General features: G+C 41.8%; 1 protein-coding gene across 2 annotated transcripts in view; it reads right to left on the reverse strand.

The window, feature by feature from the left end:
* Positions 1–24,097, reverse strand: part of LOC138607479 (protein unc-13 homolog C-like) — an 86,462-nt gene that overhangs the window by 61,789 nt on the left and 576 nt on the right. For both annotated transcript variants that reach the window (XM_069680206.1, XM_069680135.1), the window contains exons 3-10: positions 20,284–20,503; positions 17,758–17,985; positions 13,907–14,048; positions 11,515–11,684; positions 9,503–9,618; positions 9,024–9,187; positions 5,130–5,286; positions 4,585–4,653 (exon numbers count right to left, since the gene is read on the reverse strand). In XM_069680206.1, coding sequence (XP_069536307.1) covers positions 4,585–4,653; positions 5,130–5,286; positions 9,024–9,187; positions 9,503–9,618; positions 11,515–11,684; positions 13,907–14,048; positions 17,758–17,985; positions 20,284–20,503 — 1,266 coding nt within the window. The remainder of the gene's footprint in view (positions 1–4,584; positions 4,654–5,129; positions 5,287–9,023; positions 9,188–9,502; positions 9,619–11,514; positions 11,685–13,906; positions 14,049–17,757; positions 17,986–20,283; positions 20,504–24,097) is intronic.

Below are 24,097 nucleotides of genomic sequence, written 5' to 3' on the forward strand. Positions count from 1 at the left end.
AGAGAGCAGCAGGGCAGTGCTGGCAGGTGAAGCCAATGTGATATTCTGTGACTGCTCTCAGTGAACGTGTCATCACCAGACAGCCAGGCCATCTGAAAATAACAGAGGCCATCTCTCCTTCACTTAACCCTCTCTCCTTCGCCGCCGCCCACCCACCACGTCGCCTTCCATTCTCCGTCTGTTTCTCCTCTCACTTTCCCTCCACCTCCCTCCCTCTTTTTTCCCCAAACCCCTTCTCCTTCACTGCACTCTCTCTGCTCGTTTCATCCACCTCTCTGCTTTCTAAATCCTGTTTATCCCTCCCTCACTTTTGCAACTTCATTGTCTATCTCCCTGAAATCCTCTCTCTTTCTCGGTACCTACTGGCTGTCCTTCTCTCAACCTCTCTTTTTTTCTCCTGTGTGGGCAGACAGCAGCACCAGCAGCTATCGGGGCGTGTCTGTCATCACATGTGGCTTCACACAGCGTGCCGTGGAAAAGAACAGAGTAACTAAAGCAATCACCTACTCAACGACACATTACCTTTTGTGTCACATTAAAGGTGAGGGGGTCATCTCTCAGTTACAGTTCACTGTGAAATGCCACCAGCTGGGGAAGACTGTAGATATTTGTGTGTGTGTGTGTGTGTGTGTGTGTGTGTGTGTGTGTGTTTGTGTGGTTGCTCAGGTGCATAACGGCGTGCGAGTCAGTGAGCCTTAGCAGTCAAACAGCGTTTTTAATGTGTGCACATTTGGATGGGTGTGTGCCAGAGAAATGAGTTTGTGTATCAGTGTATGTGTGTGTGAGAGAGAGAGAGCAAGAGCATGAATGTATGATGTACCTGCATGTGAGCGCATGTGTATGCGGATGTTCCTTTATATATAGGGCCAGGAGAGTAAGTGTGTGTGACTGCGGCTGTGACGGTGTGTGGTGTCTAACAGGATTAACTCTCCTGGGATTGTTCTGGCAGATTATGTCCTGTATGTCAGGATTTCAATCTGCCTGAGTAGAACACAGCAACGCATTTAGTGACCTGAGAGTGGAAGATCTCAGGCAATTACAGAGGAGTTTCTGACAGCCAGATTTTAAGTTACACCTGTTGTCATGTATTTTGGGTTAGTTTAGGGTAGAAGTATTTTTGGTGGTTCTTTTAAACGAATCCATTATTTATGTGATGATTGTAGGATTGTATAAAAACACTTTAATAACAAAAATCTCCAGTCATGTGTTAAGTATAAACTGCTCTGCTTGAAATAATAAATTGTGAATTCCCTAAACTGCATAAGCCCCGCCCACTATATATTGCAGCTGAAAACAAAACACGTCTCTGCCATCGTTTAGAGGCAACTTGTTGAAACTTAGCTAGCTTGAAATTTAGTAATAAGTAGTAGTAACGTTAACATTAGTAGTCAGTTTGCAACAATTATGATGACCGTTACTGCTGGCTTGTGCATCGCCGCAGTGGTTGCAGTTTAAAAGCAGACAGGCCCAGCCAAGGAGATGACTGCTTATGTTGTCTTGTAGCACATGAAAAACGCCACATGGAGATGTTTACAAGGTTCAAAACTGGATTTTCACTCGAGGGGGGTCTTTGAGACTGTCAGTATTGCTTTTTAGGTATATTTTGTTTTAGTATAGCGTACCTTTTACTGAACAAACAACATGAATAAATGCAAAGAAAAATGCCGTGCAAGACAGTGCCAACAGCGAGCTCTGCAGATGCTGACAACGTGTAGCCTACTGAGGCATCAAATAGTGACAGCACTTCACGCAAAGACATGCAAGGTATGGCCTTTATAGGTGAACCAGAAAACACTCTCTCTCTCTCTCTCTCTCTCTCTCTCTTTATATATATATATATATATATATATATATATATATATATGTACAGCAGCACAGTTAGGCTTGCTAACAGACGTTGCCTGCTGCACATCATTCAGTGACAATCACAAAACTAATGACCATGAACGGAACCCATTCGAGAAATAGGCCTCCGAGCGTGAGCGACTCACAGGGTGGCAAATATCACTACATCTGTTTACATAGAACATGTGTCTCCCCAGTATCTGTGTAAGTGAGAGGTAAAGAAACTAAATATATTAAATGTATCCAACTATAATGTAGTCTAATTCAACACTTTAAAGATGACTGTACCAAAGTATAATATCAGCAAAAACAGACAGACAGGAACATCCACAAAGATAAAGCTAATTTCAGCTCTCCTTTGCATGAGCTAATACAGGTATCTATACAAGTATAATGTTAATTGCCCCATAAATAAAATTGTCATAGGTATATACTCCCTAACGATTATGTACATTTATGGCACTCAGTTACTGGCTCTTCCTACGGGCCATCTTCCCTCATTGCAGCAGGAGCGCGTATCATTTTTTCTCTCTCTCTCTCCACACCCCGCTGTGCACCACATTGGTTTTTTGCTGCAGTATGTATAGTTAAGTAGCTAGCAGTTAATGATGAAGCATCTGACCTTGGACGCTGGAGCTTAATCACCAACATGTAAAGTGTGTCTCTTAAGTTAAATAAAAGATGCCCAGCAGGGGGGGGCACGACTGTCGAGTTGTGATGTATGGTACGGTCCTGGATGTATGCTGTTTAAAGCAATTTTGAAACACGTTCTTTTTTATGCTATTAATAGCTGAAAATATATCAATCTGTACATGCTAGTACCTAGTTTATAGAACTGTGTGTGTGCTTAGCCTAGTTTATAGATGTTTACAAGGTGTCCAGTGCCCTAAATTCATCACTCACCATGACAGATAGAGCGCTGGACACTCACAACAGGCTCTATTTATCTGACCATGAGGAGCACTATTTCTTCAGAGGCTGATGGACCCTGTGACATGTGGGCTGATTATCAATATTTATGTGCCTGGCTACAGCACGAGATAGTCACTCAATTATTTTTTAATTAAATGCGATAGAGTCATCTGTGCTTTTGTTGAATAAGCTACCTGTAAATTCTGCTTTCTTTAATCACACTTTTCACAAGTCTTCCTTCATTAGCACCGCTCACACCTCCTAAAGGCATGCCGACAGTCTCTAAAGCCTGTGTTCATTTTGGCAGCTGTTTTAGATTTAGTCTTAATCTTAAGAAAAAAATGCACATTTTAGTCATTTTACACTTCATAGTTTGAGTCCGGTTTTAGTCATTCAATTTTCGTCATTGCGTTTAGTCAAAACATTCTCTCCCTTTAAACTAATTCAGCCTGATACAGGTTCGATCAGCTGTAAAGCACCGTCCTTTCATTAGTCTCCACAGGTAATATAGATCCTCAGCTGAGGTTACATGTATGTAGAAGCTACTATAATGTAACGTTGTGCATGTAAAGCCACAGCACTAAGCCGTGCAGTAACAGTCACACATACTGCACATTCCTCTCTTTTCTAATTTGCAGCAGCAGTGTCGTTTTTTTACTGTAAAAACTTGTTATATATTCATCATCGCTTTTCATTTAAACAGTCTGGCTGAAGAAGACAGCCGGTGATCACTCCTTTATGTTCAGAAGAAGCATCGTGTAACACGCCCCCTTTTCTGTGAGCGGGCTCCCTTTGTTACGGTTGTAACCCTTGATTTTCCTCTCTGACGGTCGCTTTCCTTTTTAGACTGTCTGCCTTCATCTGAGCGTCCAATTTGTTTCTTTTTCTTTGGATTTTCATTTATTTTTGAAGTTGTATCTGTAGTCATCGATCTTTTCTTTGTTTGTTCAGCCATAGTAGATTACTGTTTACTCGCAACACTTGCAGAGACTGGAAAAGCAGCCGCTTAGCTCCGCCTACCCTCTCTGGCAGACCGACCACTGCTGGGTGATGGAAAACACGTCACTGACTGGGCACCGCCTGGGATTTTCTCTGTGAATGTCACCACAGACACCCAGTCCATAATAATACAATATACTGCAAATGCAAAGGCTTTCATCAGTGGGCCATAGGCTCAACCACAATTGTGTTACCTCATTCAGAGATATTCGGAGACTTAACAGACATTTATTTACATGAAAATCTTCGAGATTATTACTTTAATGTAAATACTATGAGAACATGCAACATTATTAAATGTCTTTCTTGGTGTGACATCATCATTATATCTAGAATGACATTTACCTAGTCATAATATTTACTATTACACCTTTGCACCTGACATTAACGTACATCCAGTGCGATTACCCTGTGTGATTCCTATCCAGCCAACAAGCTTATAAAACATCCTGAAATGTTTTCAAAAAAGAAAAGAATCCGGTCAATAACCACGTCTGGGGAGTGACAGACACATTTGGTATTTACAACAAAGTGTTTATGGATTGCTGCAACAGCCAGATACAGTAGGCACACAGTATACTGTAAACATAGCTGAATCAACCCTGAAGTCTATATCGACCAGGTGACAGGTAGCAGATTACAGAGCATACCAGACCTGCGTTTTCACAGGGAAGGGGAATTGCTCCGACAGAAGGTAAGAAAAAGTGAAAAAAGGGGTTTTCTACAAAATAGTAATAACATGGAATTGTCCTTTTATTTTTTTAAAGTGCCTAAAGTCACAGATGAACGTGATTTCAACAACACCACAATCAAAGAAGTCTTACGTACCCGATATTTAGAGAGGTCGATCCTCAGTGAGTTATGCAGCTGGTCCAGTAATTTGACAAATTTCTCCCTCTGTCAGGAGGAGAATTCAATAATTCAGTTTGGAGCGTCACCACACCCGAAGCATTGTGTCTAAAAATTTATAACACTGCGTGGTTGGAAGCATTGCTATGTGCCTGCAGTTATTCATTTTTACTTCCTGGAAGAAAATTGAGTGGTTTAGCTAGATTGCCAGACTCGGCTTACTGCCTGGAAATAATATTTGATGGCTTACAACATTAGCTTATTAAAAGTTGCATCAGAGAGCACTGGCAACCTCTGAGATTTTGTTGATTTCAAGTGCACAAATTGCTTTAGACAAATAACTCTAAATGCGAATGATGGCAAAAAAGTAGTGATGTTAAGGTTCAAATAAGACTTGAGGACAGCATTAGATGTTATTTTATCCTGACTGGAAACCATGGACGGCCCTCATTTTCAATAAGCACTGTATCACTGCTGTAATGTCTGCAGATGTCAGCCTGCAAGACAATAATAGGTGCACTTACCCCAAAGTTAGAGGCAGCAAATCGGTCAGAAGCGGAGGCAGTGGTTGTGGTCGTGGTGGTGGTGTGGGCGAAGTAAGCGTTGATATTAGCAAGCAGGTTGCTCATCACTGCTGGCACACCGGGACACATGTACTTGGCGGACAGACAGGAAAAGTGCCTGCAGAGGAGAAAATAACAGCTTTTATTCTATGTAGCATAAGAAGCAGGGCCATTTTTGGACAACATTAGAGACCAATATACAATCATATGAAACATAGAGAGAGTAGTGAGAGTAAGGTTCATAAAAGTGTTCTTCAGTAATCCTCAAAAAAAATCTAGGTTTTACAGCTAAAATATATCCTATCTATATTCATCGCTTTGTATTGCAGTAACAGTAAAAATGTGCAGACATACAACTGAGCAGTATTCCTCCATTATTTTCACCTTCTTACTGCTGAAGAGGGAACATCATTTTAATGTGCTAACAATGACTTTGGGTGGAAGAGTTAATGAAGGAGCAGTTAACAGCCCTGCTCATGTAGAGAGAAAAGTGCCATCATTGACTGTCTATTACAAATGATGTCATAAATCAAAGCTGTATAACCAATAATATAACGGACCTAAGCTTCCACGAGTTGAACGTATAGATGGAGATAGTGAGGTGTATACAGTAAATCCTGTGGGATCCTTTAATGAGACTTAATCATCATCTCAGAAGAGAAGCGAGAAATGTTCATGTAACTGTGTCCTACAAACTTGTACGTTTATATCAAATACTACAGAGAGAAGAACCAACAGTCTGTGCACATGCCAATGTACAGTATGTGCTTTCCTCTAAGGTAGATCCACATTAATATAACATAACACATACAACACACATAACAATGTTAACCCAGCACAAACTTGATCTCAACACTATGCAGAGCGCTAACACATGGCATCCTTCCCAAGGGACGGACTGTTGCAACATCAGTGTCTTCTGTTGAAGTAAATCTTTTCTCTTGTCTCTCGCGCATTCAAACACTAAACTACACATAACAAAAGAGGCACGTGTATAAGAACTCGAGGTTTGCCGTGATCTGGCTCTCGTTCTTTTGCTCAACACAAAGACACAGCAGTAATGAGGTGCTGGAGCCAGAGAGGCTGGGTATGAGCAGGGATCTCTGCCTGAGTGAAGAGCATATGATCCTTTTAGCACGTCGTACTGCTGCTGCACAAGCCATGTGGGATGCCTCCTACATCATAATTCAACCTGCAGTGAACATCCAGACGGACTACCATTTACATACCTATTAAAAAAGCACATTTACATACACCCATTAAAAAAAAGCACATAAAGGATAGTACACAAAGTCAAAAATATATCTGCAATAATCTGCATGTTTAATGCAACAAACAATTATACATGCAAGGGCTTCTTACTCTGCCTTGGCCATGACCAACAGCTAACAAACATCTGGAGGCACTGGATGCTTTTCACAGCAAAGAGGTTATAGCAGGAAAAAGTAGGCTGAGATTTATAAACATAGCAGTCTTAATCTTAAATTCATGGAAAGAATTGTGTATCAACGCTAATTACCTTTAGCCTCTATTCACACCATGTTTCTTTAAATGATATTATTCATGGCTTTTGACAGAACTAGTGGCTGGATAATATATCCAAGCATTTGTTTGATATGCATTTAAGTAATCATGTTTTGTCCCTTAATATTTTCACATATAAAAGTTGACTATAAGTATCATTAATGTTGGATACGATTTGAGCGGGGTACAGGGCTTTTGAAACTCAGACCATCTAGCACAGTGAGTCGTCAGCTTATAAAGAAAAATGCTAGAAAAGGAGCAGAGTTGTGTGGAGTAATGATTACTGATTTACTCCCCCTCCGGAGAGCAGCCCCGGCACACATGCACGAAAATGTGCACACTCACAAATAGAAACACAAACATGTTCTCGTTGGGAGGCCTATTTGATTACTCTGCTTTCAGCCTCCAAATTACCAAGGAGCACTTGGGGTTAGGCGAGCAAAGAGGGTAATGCAAAGAGAGTGATGATGGCATCCGCTGAATTCCCATGGTGCTTTTAGAGCTGGATCTCCTGAGCCAATTTTCAAGAGGAAGACGTTGGTGTTAGCCTGCCTTGGTTTTCACCAGTGAACCAGATGCACAACGCACACACTCAAATGTCAATTTATGGTCTCAGATAGCTGGGAGCAACGAGGAAAAGATGATGAGAAACAGGGGTGGGAGGAAGGGAGTGGTGATAGAGATGAAGAAAAAACGAACGCGAGGGAGGGAGGTGATGGGGGGTTGTTGTGGTGGGCACATGGGGGAGAGTGAGTCTTCACAGCTGCTGTGATTTATGCAGCCATCATGTCAGGAGTGACTGGGAGTCAAGGCTCTATGATGAAGAAAAGTGAAAGGTAGGTCCTTTCATAAATTCCTGATGAGGCATAATAAGCACTGATATGAGAAACACCGAGATTTAGCAAGGTTCAGCCTGAAGTATTAACTCCCCGTGAGAAAGCTAGAAAAAGTCCACTTATTGCCTCACTTGTCTGCTCTTAAATAAGCTGGCAATCCCTCATATGCTGTAATACTCTGTCACGCTGAAACAACAGTCTGTCACCTAGCAACTCCACGTTGGTTTGCAGCACCAAAACAATAAAATGTGTCAACAACACCTATGCTGTATGCGTGCTTTTGTTGCAGCAGGTCCACCCCTTACTAGACATGATGCTGAAGAATTCTAGAAACAGCTACATCAAGGTTTACAGCGCTCAACACAGACCCAGTCACATGTTTACCCTACAGGGCCAGCGAGAGGGAAAATAAAGCTGCTGCTGGGATATATGAGGCTGAGTCGGGATCACTCGGATCAGATACGAAAGGTGGCAGTGGGGATCAAACATGCTTCAGGCCAAGTGGATAAATCTCAATTTCAGACAGTATATGCTATAGGAAGCAGCATTGGTCTTATTTTGCTACAGACAGTTAAGACAACCCGTGCAGTATGAGTATTTTATGTTGCTACATTTTTTTTATATATTTTTGGAACTGATATGAAGACTGAAAGCAACACAATGTCCTAGTGTTGCTTCGTTTCTGGACATGAAAGCAAAAGTGTGAGCTGTGCCATTCATTCAATTTGCCCACACAATCTGTGTGTAATTAGATTCTGATTTACTAAGGCGGCAGCTAATTACATCGCCAGCTACTGGGACTGCTCAACAAGCGTATTCTGCAACTGATGGAGGGCTTCGAAAGGTGCAGTTTGGCGATGCAGTTTGAGAGTTTTAAACAGCTCAGAGTGAAATCAGCATACAGTGATGCTCATTAACTCATTATTATACACTTAAGAAATTTGGTCTGGTGTTGAACAATGTCTTTTCTGACAAACAACACAACCATCTTAATCAAAATAGAAGCTCTTTCCATGAAGTCATCAATGTCTGCTGCATAAAGACAAGAATAAACTTCAACTCAGCACTATCTAACAGGGTTTCGCATGACATCAATCAATGTTCAATGATTTTAATGTTCCAGATGGTGTGCTTTTGCATGTGCCTATGTTTGTGTGTCAGTGTGTGTGAAGGAAACAGATATAGAGACATATATAGATGGACAGGGTCACAGAAGCGCAGAGACACACACAGAGAAGGAAATGAGACTGTTTATGTGTGTCCATGATCAATGTGACCAAGGCAGGTTGGGAGTTTTTCCAGGAGACCAGCTATTAATCAATCAAACTAGGGGGGTTCGATAGTCCTTAAAGCTCTGATTCTGCTGAGGAGACATCTTTACTACTCCCCTTCTACTCCTGCTCTCCTTTTCTCGTCTCCTTCTCTCCTCCACTCTGCCGAATGAGACACTGACAGATTGGTAAGGTAAAAGGCCATAGATCAGGGTGGTACTAACGTCATAGCCTGATAGATGGACTCCACTCCGTATCTCATGGCGAACTCGTCCACTATCTCCTGCGACACGTCGTCATAGTACACTTTCCACGCTTCGTCCCCTTTCACCTTCGGGATCTTCACCACACCGCTGTTCTTCACCTCGGTCAGGTAGTGGAACAGGTTCTGTGAGCGGCACGAGAGATAAGACAGAAACTGTTACGGTGATGGAGCACGGTGTCAAGACAAGTAATAAAGGAGACGTTGCTTTGTGTGACGTGCACCAGCAAACGAAGACACTTATCACAGCCGGAGAAATCCCAACATCTTTTCTTGTAACCCTGTAACTATTGATTGTTGTCCTGTTAATTTACTTAACAGTAAAATCACTACAAATGATGTTTTCTATAGTAACTGTCTTTTCCACCTGCTGAACTTCCGAATACTGAAAGATGATGATTTGAGATCAGTAAGGGCTTATTTTTCCATTATGACGGTTACCTCATGTAAACAGGTGTACTGGCCGTGAGGAGGAACCACGTTCTCCTCTCCTTTCATCTCCACACTGATCTTGAGTCTGATGGCACCAGATACGGCAGACTTGTCTGTCCTTTTATCTGTAAAACACAGCCAACAAGGATTATTCATTACTGGAAAATGACTGTAAATTAACAACAAGAATCGTTCCACAAGAATAATAATATTAAAATCACATTTTTGCTGACAATACAGTTGCTATGCATTCATTTTCTTAAAGTTTGACTCCATTCATTAAAACCCAAGGGCTGTCCCCGCTCAGTAAAAGAAAGTTTGATTCAATACATCAAACACCGCGGTTGAAATATGTCATTGACCACACCATAAGAGAATAACAAATAAAACAAAACGATGTTACCGACATCATCTACAACACAAAACATTAAAGGCATGACACCAAGTCCTGTTAATGACATATCTTACAGCCATGCACTTTTAACAATGAGAGATCACCTGCATTAGCAATATGACTTACTAACATGGGCTGTAATTGTGGGGAAACAGTTTATTCAGTCTTTACATGCACTATGTGTCTTGCTTTTTCACATACAGCCACACTAACATGGAGACAAAGATGCAGGCGTACACAGTCCTGAGAGCTAATGAGTTCACAGCTGCTGGGGTCTGTAACAGACTTTAAATGGCCCCCCTCTGTGCTCTTGTGTACAATTCATCTCGACTGAGTCAAATGAGTGATGCTCTTCTCTACAGTCTGTTGGTCAAGAGAGAGACAAGTGAAAAATAATAATGTGACAAAGCGATGGTGATGTAAACACAAAAGCCCCGATTGAAGAGGAGCTGAAGAGGCTTAGAGAGGAGAGCTGCTGGAGGGGTGGACACCCACACCAGCAAAGGCCTGTTTAAACATTCATTGTGAACATTTAAAAAGGCACAGAGCAGCAGCAGTGGGCAGGGGTCACTATTACCACAAATTGCCTCCTTTTAGCTAGAGAGGCAAACAAAGACAGCAGCCGCCAGTCATAATACTACAACAGAAGTGGGAGCTAACATTATGCTGACATTCATGCAGCATGGAGAATACACTGATGTATAAGAGCAGCAACAGTAAAAGCCCATCTGTCAACATCAGTACCCAAAGTGAATCACAGGTCTCCGTGGCATTGACACAACAAAGATTGTAGTGGCTTAAAAGTACTGTAGTGTTTGGTACTGACAACAAATTTCACATAGCTGCCAAGTATGACTGCAGCAATGTGTACCTCAATAGATTCGCCAACTCGATCTTTTATCTCTGAGATATTCCCTTTAAAATCTAATGAAAAATAATCAGCAGATAATGCATATACATATTTTAATTTAATTATTTTTCAGAGCCTCTCCTTCCTCCTGAAACGAATAAGCCGTTTTGCCATTCAAAGGTCAGACAGTAGCCACGATTGGCTGACAGTATTTGGAGTGACCGCATAGCCCCTCCTCCACGTGGGGGAGCGGCCACACTGCACTGTCACTCCAAAATTCTAGAAAACACGGCTGCTCTAGGATCGGTTATTCGGCCTTATATGTACGAGCAGGAATCACCAGGAGGTATCAGAATGAAAAATAGAAATCTTGACAACTACTTGACTACAAGTGAGTGCGAGAAGGCAGCCTGAGGTGACGGTGGATGATGACTGGCGGATTTCAGCAAAAGCAAGGTTCTACATAGAAACCTGCAGCTGTTCTGAACGGCCCATTTCAGAGGCGACCTTTTTAAAATTAAATTCTGGAAAAACGCGGAATATGCACTTTTCACTTTTTTCCTGTGAACAATAAACACCCAAAAATGTGAAACCCATGCAACATCTGAGAATATCCATTTAAAAGATATGGCTGGTTGAAATGGTTTGTGTAGCAACAAAAATCAGCATATCTCAATATATCACTTCCAGTTATCTTGATAAGAGCCAAAATATCTGTAACCATTTTTATCTTTTTGTCTCCATTAAAAAGGCTCTCAGATCCAACAGGTAGCTTACCTAAATTGTACCAAACGTCCATCTCTCCGCTGAGAGTGCGAACCTCGATGATGGTCTGGCCCAGGAAATCGTCTGATTCACGCTTGAAGTGCTGCTTCACCCGTGATTTGATGTCATCATCTTCGTCCCACACGCGCACCTTGATGCGGTCAGTGGCGTTGTGACATTCACTGCAATTTGAAGGATGATAATGCCAGGTCAGAACAATCATAACAACACGGACAACAACAGCAGCGGCATATTCAGCCATCAGGTTGGTATTCGTTGGAGCAGAATGACAGTCAAATGAGCAATTCATGCATAAAAACAAGTTCAGACTCCCACACACTTCCTGACTCTTTCTATGCAACATATGGAGGACAGTTCTGGCCTCGATTCAAATGAGGGAATGTGTCCGTTTGTGTGCATACATGGGTGTCTATGACTGAGTGTGCACGAGGATGGCTCTCTGCCTGGAAGGAAGAGCTACCATAAGACATTGCTTGACCTTTACTCTGCATATTCCCTCTCCTGATGCCAGCGAAGATCGTCACAGAAGAGCTGAACGTTTCACAAGAATGACTGTGTAGCAGCATTCATAGCGAGCATTATTTATTTGTGATAGCTTAATGTCCATCACTTTGGTCCCTTTTTGCATCAGAGCAGCTGACAGACGTTTCACAATAATGACTCTGCTAAATAGAACAGAGGTGGCCAAAGCACTCAGCTTCAGATGGGGTCAGACTGTTCGGCTCTGGAATTAAAACCGACAGATTACATTTTGTTCTAATGACATCTTGGGTGCGACAGCCAGAGAAACACTATCTGCAGTATTTTTTTAACTAATCCCTTTGCGGGGGAAGCACTGGCTGCTGCTGCTGCTGCACTAGTCTGGGATTTTACTCTCTGCCAAGCACACAGTAATGTATCGCTCTATTAATCTACATCCCTGTAGTAATGGGAAAGAGTTTTATTACAGCCACCACTGGAGTCTCATTACAGGTGTGGAGCCTTGTTTGTAACTGGCAGAGGACAGACTTGCACAAACATATTTCAGAGAGTTTTTGTCATTATAAAAAGTAGTATAAAAAACTGTTAAAGCATGTATTAAAATGCCTCAGCTTTCAGAAGGGGGGATAACACGTGTGCATTCAAAATAGTACTTTAACAATACTTGAAAAAGTACTTCAATGTTTTCAAAAAATGTTTTTTTGCACGAATATGACATAGAGCTATAGACAGAGACATTCAGAGCAATGGTGCTGGAAAGCTCAGAGCTTGCATGAATCAAAAAACGCCTGCAGGTCTTTTCTGTTAAATTTGGTTTCAGTAAATGAGACAAACCCTCCCTGATCCTTTAACGGGGGCTCCCCGGTGCCCCGTCTGCACATAGAGGGTTACAATTAAAAAGGAAAAAGAACCAAAAATAATTCAGCAAAAATACAAAAGCTTTGCTGATACATAGTAGGTTCCTGAGTAAATTAAATGTACTGTATATGTTATTATATATAATATATATTATATATGGGCGTTATCTTGTTATTTTAATCATCTTTTCCATACAGAAAACTCAACAAGGACTGAATAATAAGTAAATGCAAGTCAGATTAGCATAGAATTGCTCATACCACTTGGACTGTCCTGATACTGGAAACCTGCTGCTAAAGGTGAAGCAGAACTACCTGTACGAAGTATGGACTTCTTTGCACCCAGGTCGGAGTTGAGCTCTCCAGCTGTCTAATGAGAAACTACATTTTCTTTTTAAATGTTGCTCTTATTTTCAGCGTTCTGATGCTGTACTTCACAAAGACAACACTATTTTTTGGGCAAGCACAGCATATACAGTATGTCAGAAGGCTCAACATTTCTAAACCACACATTTGTTCAGATTTACAGTAGTCTTACACTCATTCATTACATTGCAATGAAAACTGTTACAGTGATAGAATAAGCTACTAACTCATTCACACTTGTCGCAGATATATTTGCAGCTATGTGCAGAAAAGAATATAAGTATAAAAAGGCAGAGAGGTACCTAGTAGACAGAGTGGTGAGATACTTGTGTCTATTGCACTTGTGTCTTTGCTAAAAACAAAGGCACAGAAGCCTGGTCAGCACAATGGAGAGATATGCCACGTACTGCTAAAGCACTAAAGAAGAAGGATTTAAAGGGTCAAGACCCGTACTGTCTATGCTGTTTGATACCATTGTAAAGCTGTGTTCAGCTGTGTCTGCATCTCTGCAGTGCAGCTGGTGTGTAACATGTCATAACTGATAGTAATTCCTGAGGTATTAAGTAAGAGTTTCTCATACTTATTTACTAATGCCCTACGATTCTCCTGAGCAGATGACTCTCTAATCTCAACAGGGATTATCCTGTCTAATAGAGGTCAAATTAATAGAGAGCACTCACAAGTTGAACTTCTCATCCCAGACGGGGTTGAGGTTGCCGAAGATGGTCTTCGTTCTGCGCTTGGTCTTGCCCACCTGGACGGTGACGTAAGGGTCGCTGGAGCCGGTTTTATCCTTGGCCTGTAAACCCTGTGCACTCATGACTGAAGACAAGGCAGGGTAAAAGAGTGAAAAGTCATGTTAGTACCACGAGGAACATATGACACCATCGTAAGGCTTTGAAATTCTGATTATATAAATGGAGTGTTCTATAACAAGAGTAAATATAATTCAGTTTATTCATAGGGACATACAATTAGTGATGAATATGAGGCATTGGCCTGGTGGGTGAGGTTTTACAGCAGATCTCGATCCCAGTCCTGAGTTTACCTCTGTGATTTTATTTTAGCCCATACTAGCCTGTTGCCCGGATTAAATCTTTTTGTTTCTATGGTGTTAACTTTAGAATAAATGCCTTGTCACTTCCTCCACTGCCTACAATAACTTGTGCACTTGACAAAAGCAGAGGCAACACAGCAGCTCTTTGGGTCATCGCCAGCCGCCCTTATTTATCCTTTTCTCATATTCTAAGTGTTAAAAATATCTATGATTTATTTATTCCTATAGGAAGTTTCCACTCCTGTGCGTCTGCCCACCGCTTCCGCATGTCTCTGCTGAGCTAAGAGTTGGCCTAAAAGAGAGATCCCTGAATCACAACCTTACTTCCACACACACAGAGGAAGGGGCAGAGCAGAAGAGACAGTAGTATTTCACAGCGCCATAAAAGGGAAAAAGGACACTGGTGCATTAAATATGCATAAGTGACAGTCTAAATAATTCAGGGTACATATATATCCCTCAGCTCAATGCTGACAGGAGTTGGTGGGCAGGATATAGAGGTTTTAAGCGCCATTGGCCTGCTCACTCCAGGACTACTCAAAATCGAATGCCTCCATGTAGGAAAATAAAAGTCCTAAACAGCAGTGAAATATATGCAAGTAAAAGGGGTAAAGTATGCGTGTCTATACATCTTTCAGCATCAGCATTTAAGGGCGAGAGGCTGTCCACTATTGACAACTACTTTGAATGAATAATCTGAATGAGTCGATTTAAGGAAGACTGTCTTATAGCGTTAACCATTAAGCCGACAATCACCTCTTGTTCCCCCACTCTATTAGGGCTATTGCTCCGAATTTAAGTCTTTTTTTTGAGCCTCCCCTTGTCTTAAATAGACACTTACCAAATACACTTCATGAGTAATTACTGTACCAAACTGCTTGCTTTGCTTCTTTTGCCATTTCTGAAGCACCAAATACTGGCCTTGGGACCGGACAAATCTCCAAATCTCTTACAGATGCATCCAGTCCCCCTCCCGTCTAGACCGCTTTCCATCCGACCTGATTCAGGGCAGGCCAATCACAAGTGTTAATCTAATATGGGGAGGGTTTACCGATGATACAGGAATGCAGAGATTTGTGACAAAGCTTTTTTTTCCTGATTTTTTTAACTGTTTAACAGATAGTATTAATCAGCTTTCTTATTGTCAGTTAAATGGTTAATTATTAACATCCCAACTCCGCATTGATTCCATTGCGCAACTTTTTGTAGACTGGAACGCATGGGAAAATAAGAAAAGAAAAGAAAACTACAAAGCGAGTACTCGATTAATCGTTTAAGCAATGGGACGAGTAATCGGTTAGAGAAAATGTTGAATTTCTGCATCCCTAGGGATAAGTGTACAATGTCTATTGATTAGCGAAAAGTAGAGGAACAGGAAGGGCTTACCCATAATCATAAACACATGAAGTATGCTTGGACGTTGACAGAGGACACTAAGTGTATACCCGTTCAATACACTGACCTCTGTTGGGTGGCAGTTCAAACAAGGCTTTTAAAAAAAGTTGTTTTAAAACAATCTAAATGAAGAAATATCATGTTTACCATTAACAGCAATGTAATGTACATTCCTCAATATATGTTTGTGTGATAATGATGAAATCACTGCTTTTGCAGCTATAGTAGCCGAGTCATTGATTAACAAAGGTCCTCAGAGTAGCTGCTTGTAATATGTCAGATCAAGGTTCATATTTACAGCCAGACCTTGAGGTGTGAACATCAACCAGAATCAGAATACCTCATGGTCACTGTCAGAGTGCTGCTCTGTCGATACCAGTCAGTGTTTATCTGATTCATGGTGAATAAATAACAGCTCAATAACTCCGTTTTAAAATGGCACGTTCAATAAGCACCTGGAAAATTGACCGAGGCCACGCTGGGCCTTTCCAATGTTTCTCTCATTCCCTTTTTTCTCCCTCTTTTTTCCTTCTTCCTTCTCCTCTCCCTCTCTTACAGTCCACTTTTTTTGCTATCCCCATACTTGCAGTCTCCCTCTGTTTGTCTCCCTCCCTCTCTGCTTCTGTTTCACTCTGGTGTATTGACACTGTGAGAAATGCAAGGTGAGCAATAAATGAGCCTGGCCTGGCACAGTTGCCACAGAGATGGATTGGAGTCTGAAGCAGAGGTTACAAAGCTAACTTTCTGACCTTCCTTCTACCAGTCAGCTAAGAATACGATAAGACCGAGTCATTAAGTCGTAGTTTGTATCATATATATAAAAATAAAGAAGGAAAATGGAAGAAAAGCCTTGTAATCCTCAAGGATTTGTTAGGTTTAGCATTTTCAGAAATAGGGATCAAACAGGGTGTGGAACATAGCACACAATTAGATTGTAATGTGGATATGAGATTCTGTTTCATTCCCATTCTCTAATAAGATGGTTTAAAGACAACAGAGTTTAGATAGGAAAAGCAAAAAAACACTGTCCCCTTCAATTTTACTTTAAAGACCATGAAAAGGAAAACGACTACATCTAAGTTGTTTAATGCACATCAGCATAATGCATGTCAGAGATGTAAAATTGCCCACAGAATATGCATTGTACAAGCATAACATTCCTCCTGAATGTGCTGTGAAGTGCTGTACTGTCAAACTGCACTCAGGGGCATGACATTGTGATTGGCATCTCTGAGAGAGCTTTATGTGCAGCTGAGGGGGGATTCATTTCCAAAGTACACCGTACAAACTAGACTGCCAGTGAGCTCAAAAAAGACAAAGATATCTGTCACCTGCAGCAAGTACTCTTCCACTATAATAATAAGTCATCATTGCCTTTTCATTACTCCCTCTTAGATGCTTTGTGATAACTGTGTTGCAGCCTGATAAGTTCTCCCACAGCTGAACTTGTTCACTGTTTTCATTAAAGCTACAGGTCACGAGGAGGACAGAGCTCATATTTACAAATGTATCTTATTAAAATGATGTCATTGCCTAGGTAATGGAGTCAGGTAGAGTAAATAGTAGACGAGTCTAAGAACTGTATACTCCAGAAAACAATGATGCAATAGCAACCTAAAGTATTATCAACAAATTACTTCTCAACAAACAACCTAATCAATTTCTATTTCTATTTCCAATTAAATGTGCACTGCTGTTTGCGCGTCAGAGTCAGAGGTTAATGACCAAGATCTTGAGGTTAATAACAAGTGAATACTAATTTGAATAACAATGTTCGTCATTTGAGACGAGCCGGACTCGTAATGGCAGCTTTTTTGATTTGGTGTTGGAGGACTCAGTAATGGGGTTATAGGTCATGGTCCAAGGGTCAAGGGTTAGCTGCAGTTGGATCAGGCATCAGTTACAAAGCATTTATCACTCTTCAATTTATTGATGAGTCGTGTGTGAATGAGAGCAAATAAAACATCAATTTGTCAGATTCTATTATTGTAAGATTAATCATTTAAACTTCAGTGAATTTATTTTAAATAAATATTTAAAGAATAAACCTTCTGATATAATCTCAAGAACAAGGCTAACCTGTGATGCTGATTTTGGCAGACCACTTGGAGGTCCCATCCAGCACAGCCTGCTTGGCTGTCTTCAGATGAGTGTTGCATTCTTCTTTGGTGACGTGGAACATCTCCTGGATCACCTCGAACACTTCAGGACTGTTCTTCTCCCGTATCTTCATGCGCTCTTTCATAGCCATGATGATATTTTGGGTCTTGTCCTCTGCCCCATGCTTGGAGCTCTTCTCCACCGCCCCTGAAACAAGCCAAGATTGCTTCAGCTTAGAAAACGTGTTATTAAATACAAAGGGATTGCAATAAAAGCGCCATGTTATCTAACATATTTAAGTTTTCATACAAACAACTACGGTAAATTAAAGTTATAATCTCAAGGTTTCACTTTTGTGGCACCTGATGGCGATGAAAGTCAATTGCGGTTGCATACGTCCCGAATAACCAGACGTCTCCCTTTGTTACTGTTGTCTTGATTTTCCTCGCTGACGGTCGCTTTCCTTTTTAGACTGTTTGCCTTCATCTGAGCGTCCAATTTGTTTCTTTTTCTTTGGATGTTCACTTATTTTTGAAGTTGTATCTGAAGTCATCGATCTTTTCTTTGTTTGTTCAGCCGTAGTAGATTACTGTTTACTCGCAACACTTGCAGAGACCAGAAAAGCAGCCGCTTAGCTCCGCCTACCCTCTCTGGCAGACCAACCACTGCTGGGTGATGGAAAACGCGTCACTAACTGGGCGCCGCTTGTGATTTTCTCTGTGAATGTCTCCACAGACACCCAGTCCATAATACTAGTATATATTGCACATGCAAAGGCTTTCATCAGCGGACCATCAGGCTCAATCACCATTGTGTTACCTCATTCGGTGATAGATAGTGACTTAACAGACATTTATGAAAACCTTTGAAATTATATCTTTAACTGTCATTTATCTTAAACACTTTAAAATTGTATGCGGTGTTTATACTGTAATGCAGCATCCAGCAACCTATCTAGCCAATATGACTGTATTTATTTGTTCCAGATGAGAAATCACAAATCACAAGTGTGTCTGTTATTCCTGAGACTGTGTCTGTGAGACAAGAGAGGCACATGTGACGGTTAATTCTCTCTATCTGATCTAGAGTTTGTTCATGAGTGCAGATTAAAATGTGATAAAGATGAATCGCAGTTTGAACTATTATACATTGTTATGCTTGTATAAAGCTGTTATAAAACACAGAGTTTTACAATAGGCATGGTGAAGCTAATAAGATTAGAGTGTGTAAGGATTGCTGGGAGGATCATCCTGAAGCCTGCAGGACACATTGTTCCTACTGTATTAAGCTGCACTGTATGAAACAGGGATGTGACTGATAGAAAAACCTGATTGGAGACTGTAATGAGTGTGTGAGTGAGCGAGCAGAGTAAAGGCAACATGTCACATATAGCAATGAGTGCAAGGGGAACACAAACTCTCGCTCAAGTATAGTGTTTTTTTGCAATGTGAAAGAAGAAAAAAATAAACAACACAAATAAAGTGCCACACTCCCACTGTCTGTTCTTACTTTAAAGATTCCTACACAAACCATGTTGGCAGATTTATTTACACATTCCTTATAACCTGCCAATGGACTTCCAACACAAAGAAATAAGCATTTGAGTGTGTATAAAAGTGAGAATGAATGTTATTTTGATACATTGTCTACATTTGTTTGCCCTTAAAGCCACAAATCATACTCTCTCTCTCTCTCAGACACAGACACACATGCATGCACTGTATATAGATGGACGACGCGTCTCCATCTGCTCTCATTGTACGGAATTGATGCCAAAATAGCCCCTGTGACGGGCGCTGCCATCTTGCAAGGGTGACGTCATATGGAGCCAGAGTCTGCGCAGTAGAGATCGGCGGGTGGTGCCGCCGTAACCACTTCCGCTAACCTAAACACACACTAAACTTACTAAAAACACAGCCAGGATCCCGCACGTCGGCGTGTTTAACGGCAGAACCGCTTCTTTGTGTTGGTCTGAGTTTAACATTCACAGATATGTAAACTTCAATGACTGTAGTGATTGTTTAAGTTATGTCTCTCCTCGCAGTTCCTCCTCCACTTGCTAATCCAGAACGGCAGCAGGAGCCATATTTGTCAACAGAGCTGTCAATCATCATTTTGACAGCATCAAATAACTAATTAAAACACTTGGACATAAATCAGCATTATAAGAACTAACTATAATGACAGAAACCATGTTTGAGAAACATTCATTTGCCGTGTATTTAGATTTTATAGTTTGATTCATGTCCCATCTGTTAACATGGAGGAGGCGGGCTTTATGACCTATACTGCAGCCAGTCAGCAGGGGGCGCTCTAAAATGTTTTGGCTTCACTTTTAGGGAGCTGTCATGTCATCCATCTTTTTATACAGTCTATGGCACACACACACGCACGCACGCACGCACGCACACCTGTACAGCTCACAAAGGCATGTTTATGAGCACAAGTTGCCTATGAGTTGCAAAGTCCTTGCGATCAAACTAAAGAATACATTTGTTTCCTTACTTTGTAAACAATCTGCATTGAGCAGGTCCTGGCACTTCTCGTGGCATTTAACGCCACACTCCGAGCAGCGCATGCCCTGACGGGCGATGCCCCACAGCAGCCCCTCACACTCATGGCAGTAGGTGGGAGCAGTCGCCGTCCACACCTCGAAGTTATGGGGTGTTGTGGATGAAATTGGGTAGATCAAGGCCTGGAGAGTCTTCTTGAAGACGTGCAGTTTCTGAGGACACAGAGAAGGCTGTGAGAAAGTGTTGGAAATAATAAGGTATGAAGACAATAATGGGAAAGATATGAGGACATGGACAACAGAGGAGGTGCAGCTGATGTTGTTAAAGCTCTTGTGGCACTATGTGGTCGTGAAAACAAGATTTAATAACAACTTCTGAAGTTAATAAAAAACTCAGCACCTGCTGAGGGACCACAATAGCCCGATGCCATAACATAAACTTTTCGTCAAAGTTTAAAAGTTTAATGGAAACAGCTTCAGAGGGCTTAATATAAATTGATCTGCAGTCTGGGTTGGATGAAATTTACTGCACACTTGCTTTGCTACATTACAGCAATTATATAAGTCTGCTGAACTGCAGCTAACAGTCATCAGTACTGCAGCAGCGTTCTGCTTCCCTTGTCAGAGAAAAGGATCGAACAGATTACATGAACTTGTTTAAGGTTTGTTGATCCTTTTCTGGTTACCTTATCATCAGTGGAGAGAGGTCAGCCATATAAGAGTAAAACACTCTTATATCTCATTAAGTTTAGATTAACAGCATCCTTAGCAGACAGGCTTTGTTCAGATTGAATGGTTTACAGACTAAAGCATCTCCACACCAAATACTAAAGTCTACGAGAGGCCTGTCTAGACTGATTGCTGTGTAACAGAAGCCTCTTCAAATTGAATGCTTTACTGCAGCAGGCCTGCCATCCACAAGGACTGGAAAAGGGGCCGTGACTTGCCAATTCTTGAAGGCAGAATCAATGGATGCTGTAAATAAGGTTTTTAAAAGTGAGCATTATCCAGATTGAGAGAGAGCGAGCCAGCAAGAGAGAAAGTGACAGAGAAAGAGAAGGAGATGTATTGCGGTTAAATAAATCTTCAAGAGGTACTTGGTCTCCACTTCTACTGCGCTCCCCTCCTCACCCATTCCCCTCCACCCGTCCCTACGCTCTCAGCCCCCTGTGTGTTGACAATGTGCTTTAACACCTGAACAGTAGCGCTGCACTTTGCCACAAAGGCTCCTGCACTGCGCTCTCAAACACACAAACAGACGTCCTCTGAGGCACACACATTCGCCAGCAGAGATGATTAAATGACACCAGATGACAGGACCGTAACAATGTGAGACTTCGCTGATGCAACAGAGAGGCTGCTGAACCCTGGAGGACCTTTAATGAAACACAGAGGGAGACAGGGAGATTTCTCTTTTAATCTGAGAGCGATGTGATGAAGCAGATGTCAGAGATTTATCTGCAACTTACACACGAGCCAGAGCAGGGCCACTTCCAGAAGCCTGTTCCTGACCATACATAATACTGAACTGTCAAATACCAAAACTGAAGTGAAATATCTTCATTATTAGCTTGGGCTTTTAATTATCTAACATTCTCTCTTTTGAAATATCCCTCCTTGTCTCTGTGTTCCCTCACTCTCAGTCCTGACACTGCATGTCACACTGTGCAGCAGATGTGGGAAGAGTGCAGCATGCGTGACTCTCATGTGTTACACTGGGAGGTAACCCTGGTAATTTGTGCAAGACACCGCTAACATTGATTGACAGCCTCCGCCTCCGCCTGAGAGCAACATGATGGAGAAGAATCTAATCTTTTCTCCTTTCACCGCTCCTTTCCAATTTCCCCACCATTGTCCTTGTTAACTAGCTGACTGACACCGCCATCCTCCTCCTGCTGCTCCAGCCTTCTTCACCTCTAATCTTGAGCTTTAAATACAGTACTGTCTTATCCCTTACAAGGAATGTGTTTTTTGCAAACCACATAACCTTGTTTGAAATGAACACATTGCAAATATTTCAGGCTGGCAAAATTCGCAAAACTATCCAATGGAAATCAATGAAGTGTAATTTGCTGCTGACAACCTGCTTGATGATATACAAACTGACTTAAAGCAACACAGCACAGCAAAATTTCCAGATACCCCTTGACCTGTGTCAGATCATGCCTCCCTTCTTCGTTAGTCCCTTTCTTTGTCTCAGCAGGTAAGGAGAGCCCCAGTTTATGTTGACAGTCACTGTTAAAAGGCTCTGGTGCTTAAATCAAATGCAGCTCAGGACATTGAGCAGACACACGGGCTGTTAGCCGGCCCACACATAATGTTCCTTTCTGCTCTAAAAAGCAGATGCATGGGAAACATGACGCAGAGAGAGAATATCATCAAGAGACTTCTAAACCTCAGCAAGTGGGACACTTTGGTCAAATTAAATGTAGCACATTGATATGTTTAAAGAAAAAAGACAAACGAGGTGGAGCAAAGATGAGACAGGAAGACGAAGGAAGAAGGAAGCACTCTTGATAGGCTCAAATATCTCTCCGGGGAGTAGAGGGCTGATTTTCAACAATCTTGCCTGATCATTGACATCAGGGCCACAGGCTCGTGATGGCAAGTCATTCTTAGCTCTGATCATCTCCTCATTCTCCCTTCTGTTCTCACCCTTCCTTTCCTCTTCCTTTCTCCTCTCCCTGCCTAACTCCTCTTCAGTCTTAAACAGCATATGGTCGTTTACCGCGTACTCTCGCAGTCCTCACAGGAAGGCACTCTGCTGAACTTAATGCAGCAGATAAAACTCTGACATCTGCTTGTCCTACTTTCAAAGACCGCACAATCTGCAGCTTTGTTCAGATCTCAGCTCCCGTAGAACAACCGATTTCTAAACTTTTCCTCCTCCCTTCTTCAATTCACAGAATTGGACAATTATTCCTGAAGTTCGTAGCCTTACTTACCACTGTGTGCGATCTCGAAATGTGCCCAAGAATCTGCTCCCTCTCTACAACAATTAACACACTGCATCAATCACGTCATTGCTCCCTCATCTGGGACATGAGTTGTTCATCCCTAAAGCCCCTTTAATCAAACCCATGGCTATAAGTAAGCGATCAAGACCATGTCGCTTAAGGGGGAACTGGGCATGTGGACCATGTGGACCAAGTCAAGTGTGCGATGAAGATAAGTGATACAAACATGTACACAATTCAGCGTGCAAAAAATGAAGGGCCACGTCTCTCGTTTTTGAATAAAATATTTCTGCATGATGTACAGAGCACATTTGAATTCAGTAATCTCAAAGGCTTAGGCAGCCGCTCTCGCACATCGGCGGATATGAAACTGTCTGCATGTTTGTCTTGATGAGAAACGGCTTTCTCCTGCTGTGTGCCTCCTGTAACACTGCCTTCCCTCTGGGAGGGAAGAGTTGCAATCAATTAATGCAGAGAGAGCTTTGGAGGTCAACACAAAAGTGTCTCACACCATCAACTCAGACTTCCTGCCCTTTCTCTAAAGCTCAGTCTTCCTTGATGCACAGTGCCTATTATTAATTGTAGGACATGATGGGGCTATTTTTCTATTTTCTGAACTTGGCCAAATGATCTAAAGGAGCACATAGCAATAAGTGAGTAGCTGACAGAGACGGGCAGACAGACAGCTTATTGCATGAAAAGGGGCATGTAACTAATGCAATACATAATTTTCATCTAGGAACCCAACGTTCCTGGCAAAGGGATCCTGGGCCCGGGAGAACAATGGCTGCAGCAAACAGCACAGCTATAAAAGTGAGTCCCAGCACCCTGCTCTCCCAACACCGCCCTA

Source organism: Semicossyphus pulcher, unplaced genomic scaffold, assembly GCF_022749685.1.
Source record: "Semicossyphus pulcher isolate SPU_LCO1_2020_fin unplaced genomic scaffold, fSemPul1.0.p SCAF_1, whole genome shotgun sequence".
NCBI lineage: Eukaryota > Metazoa > Chordata > Actinopteri > Labriformes > Labridae > Semicossyphus > Semicossyphus pulcher.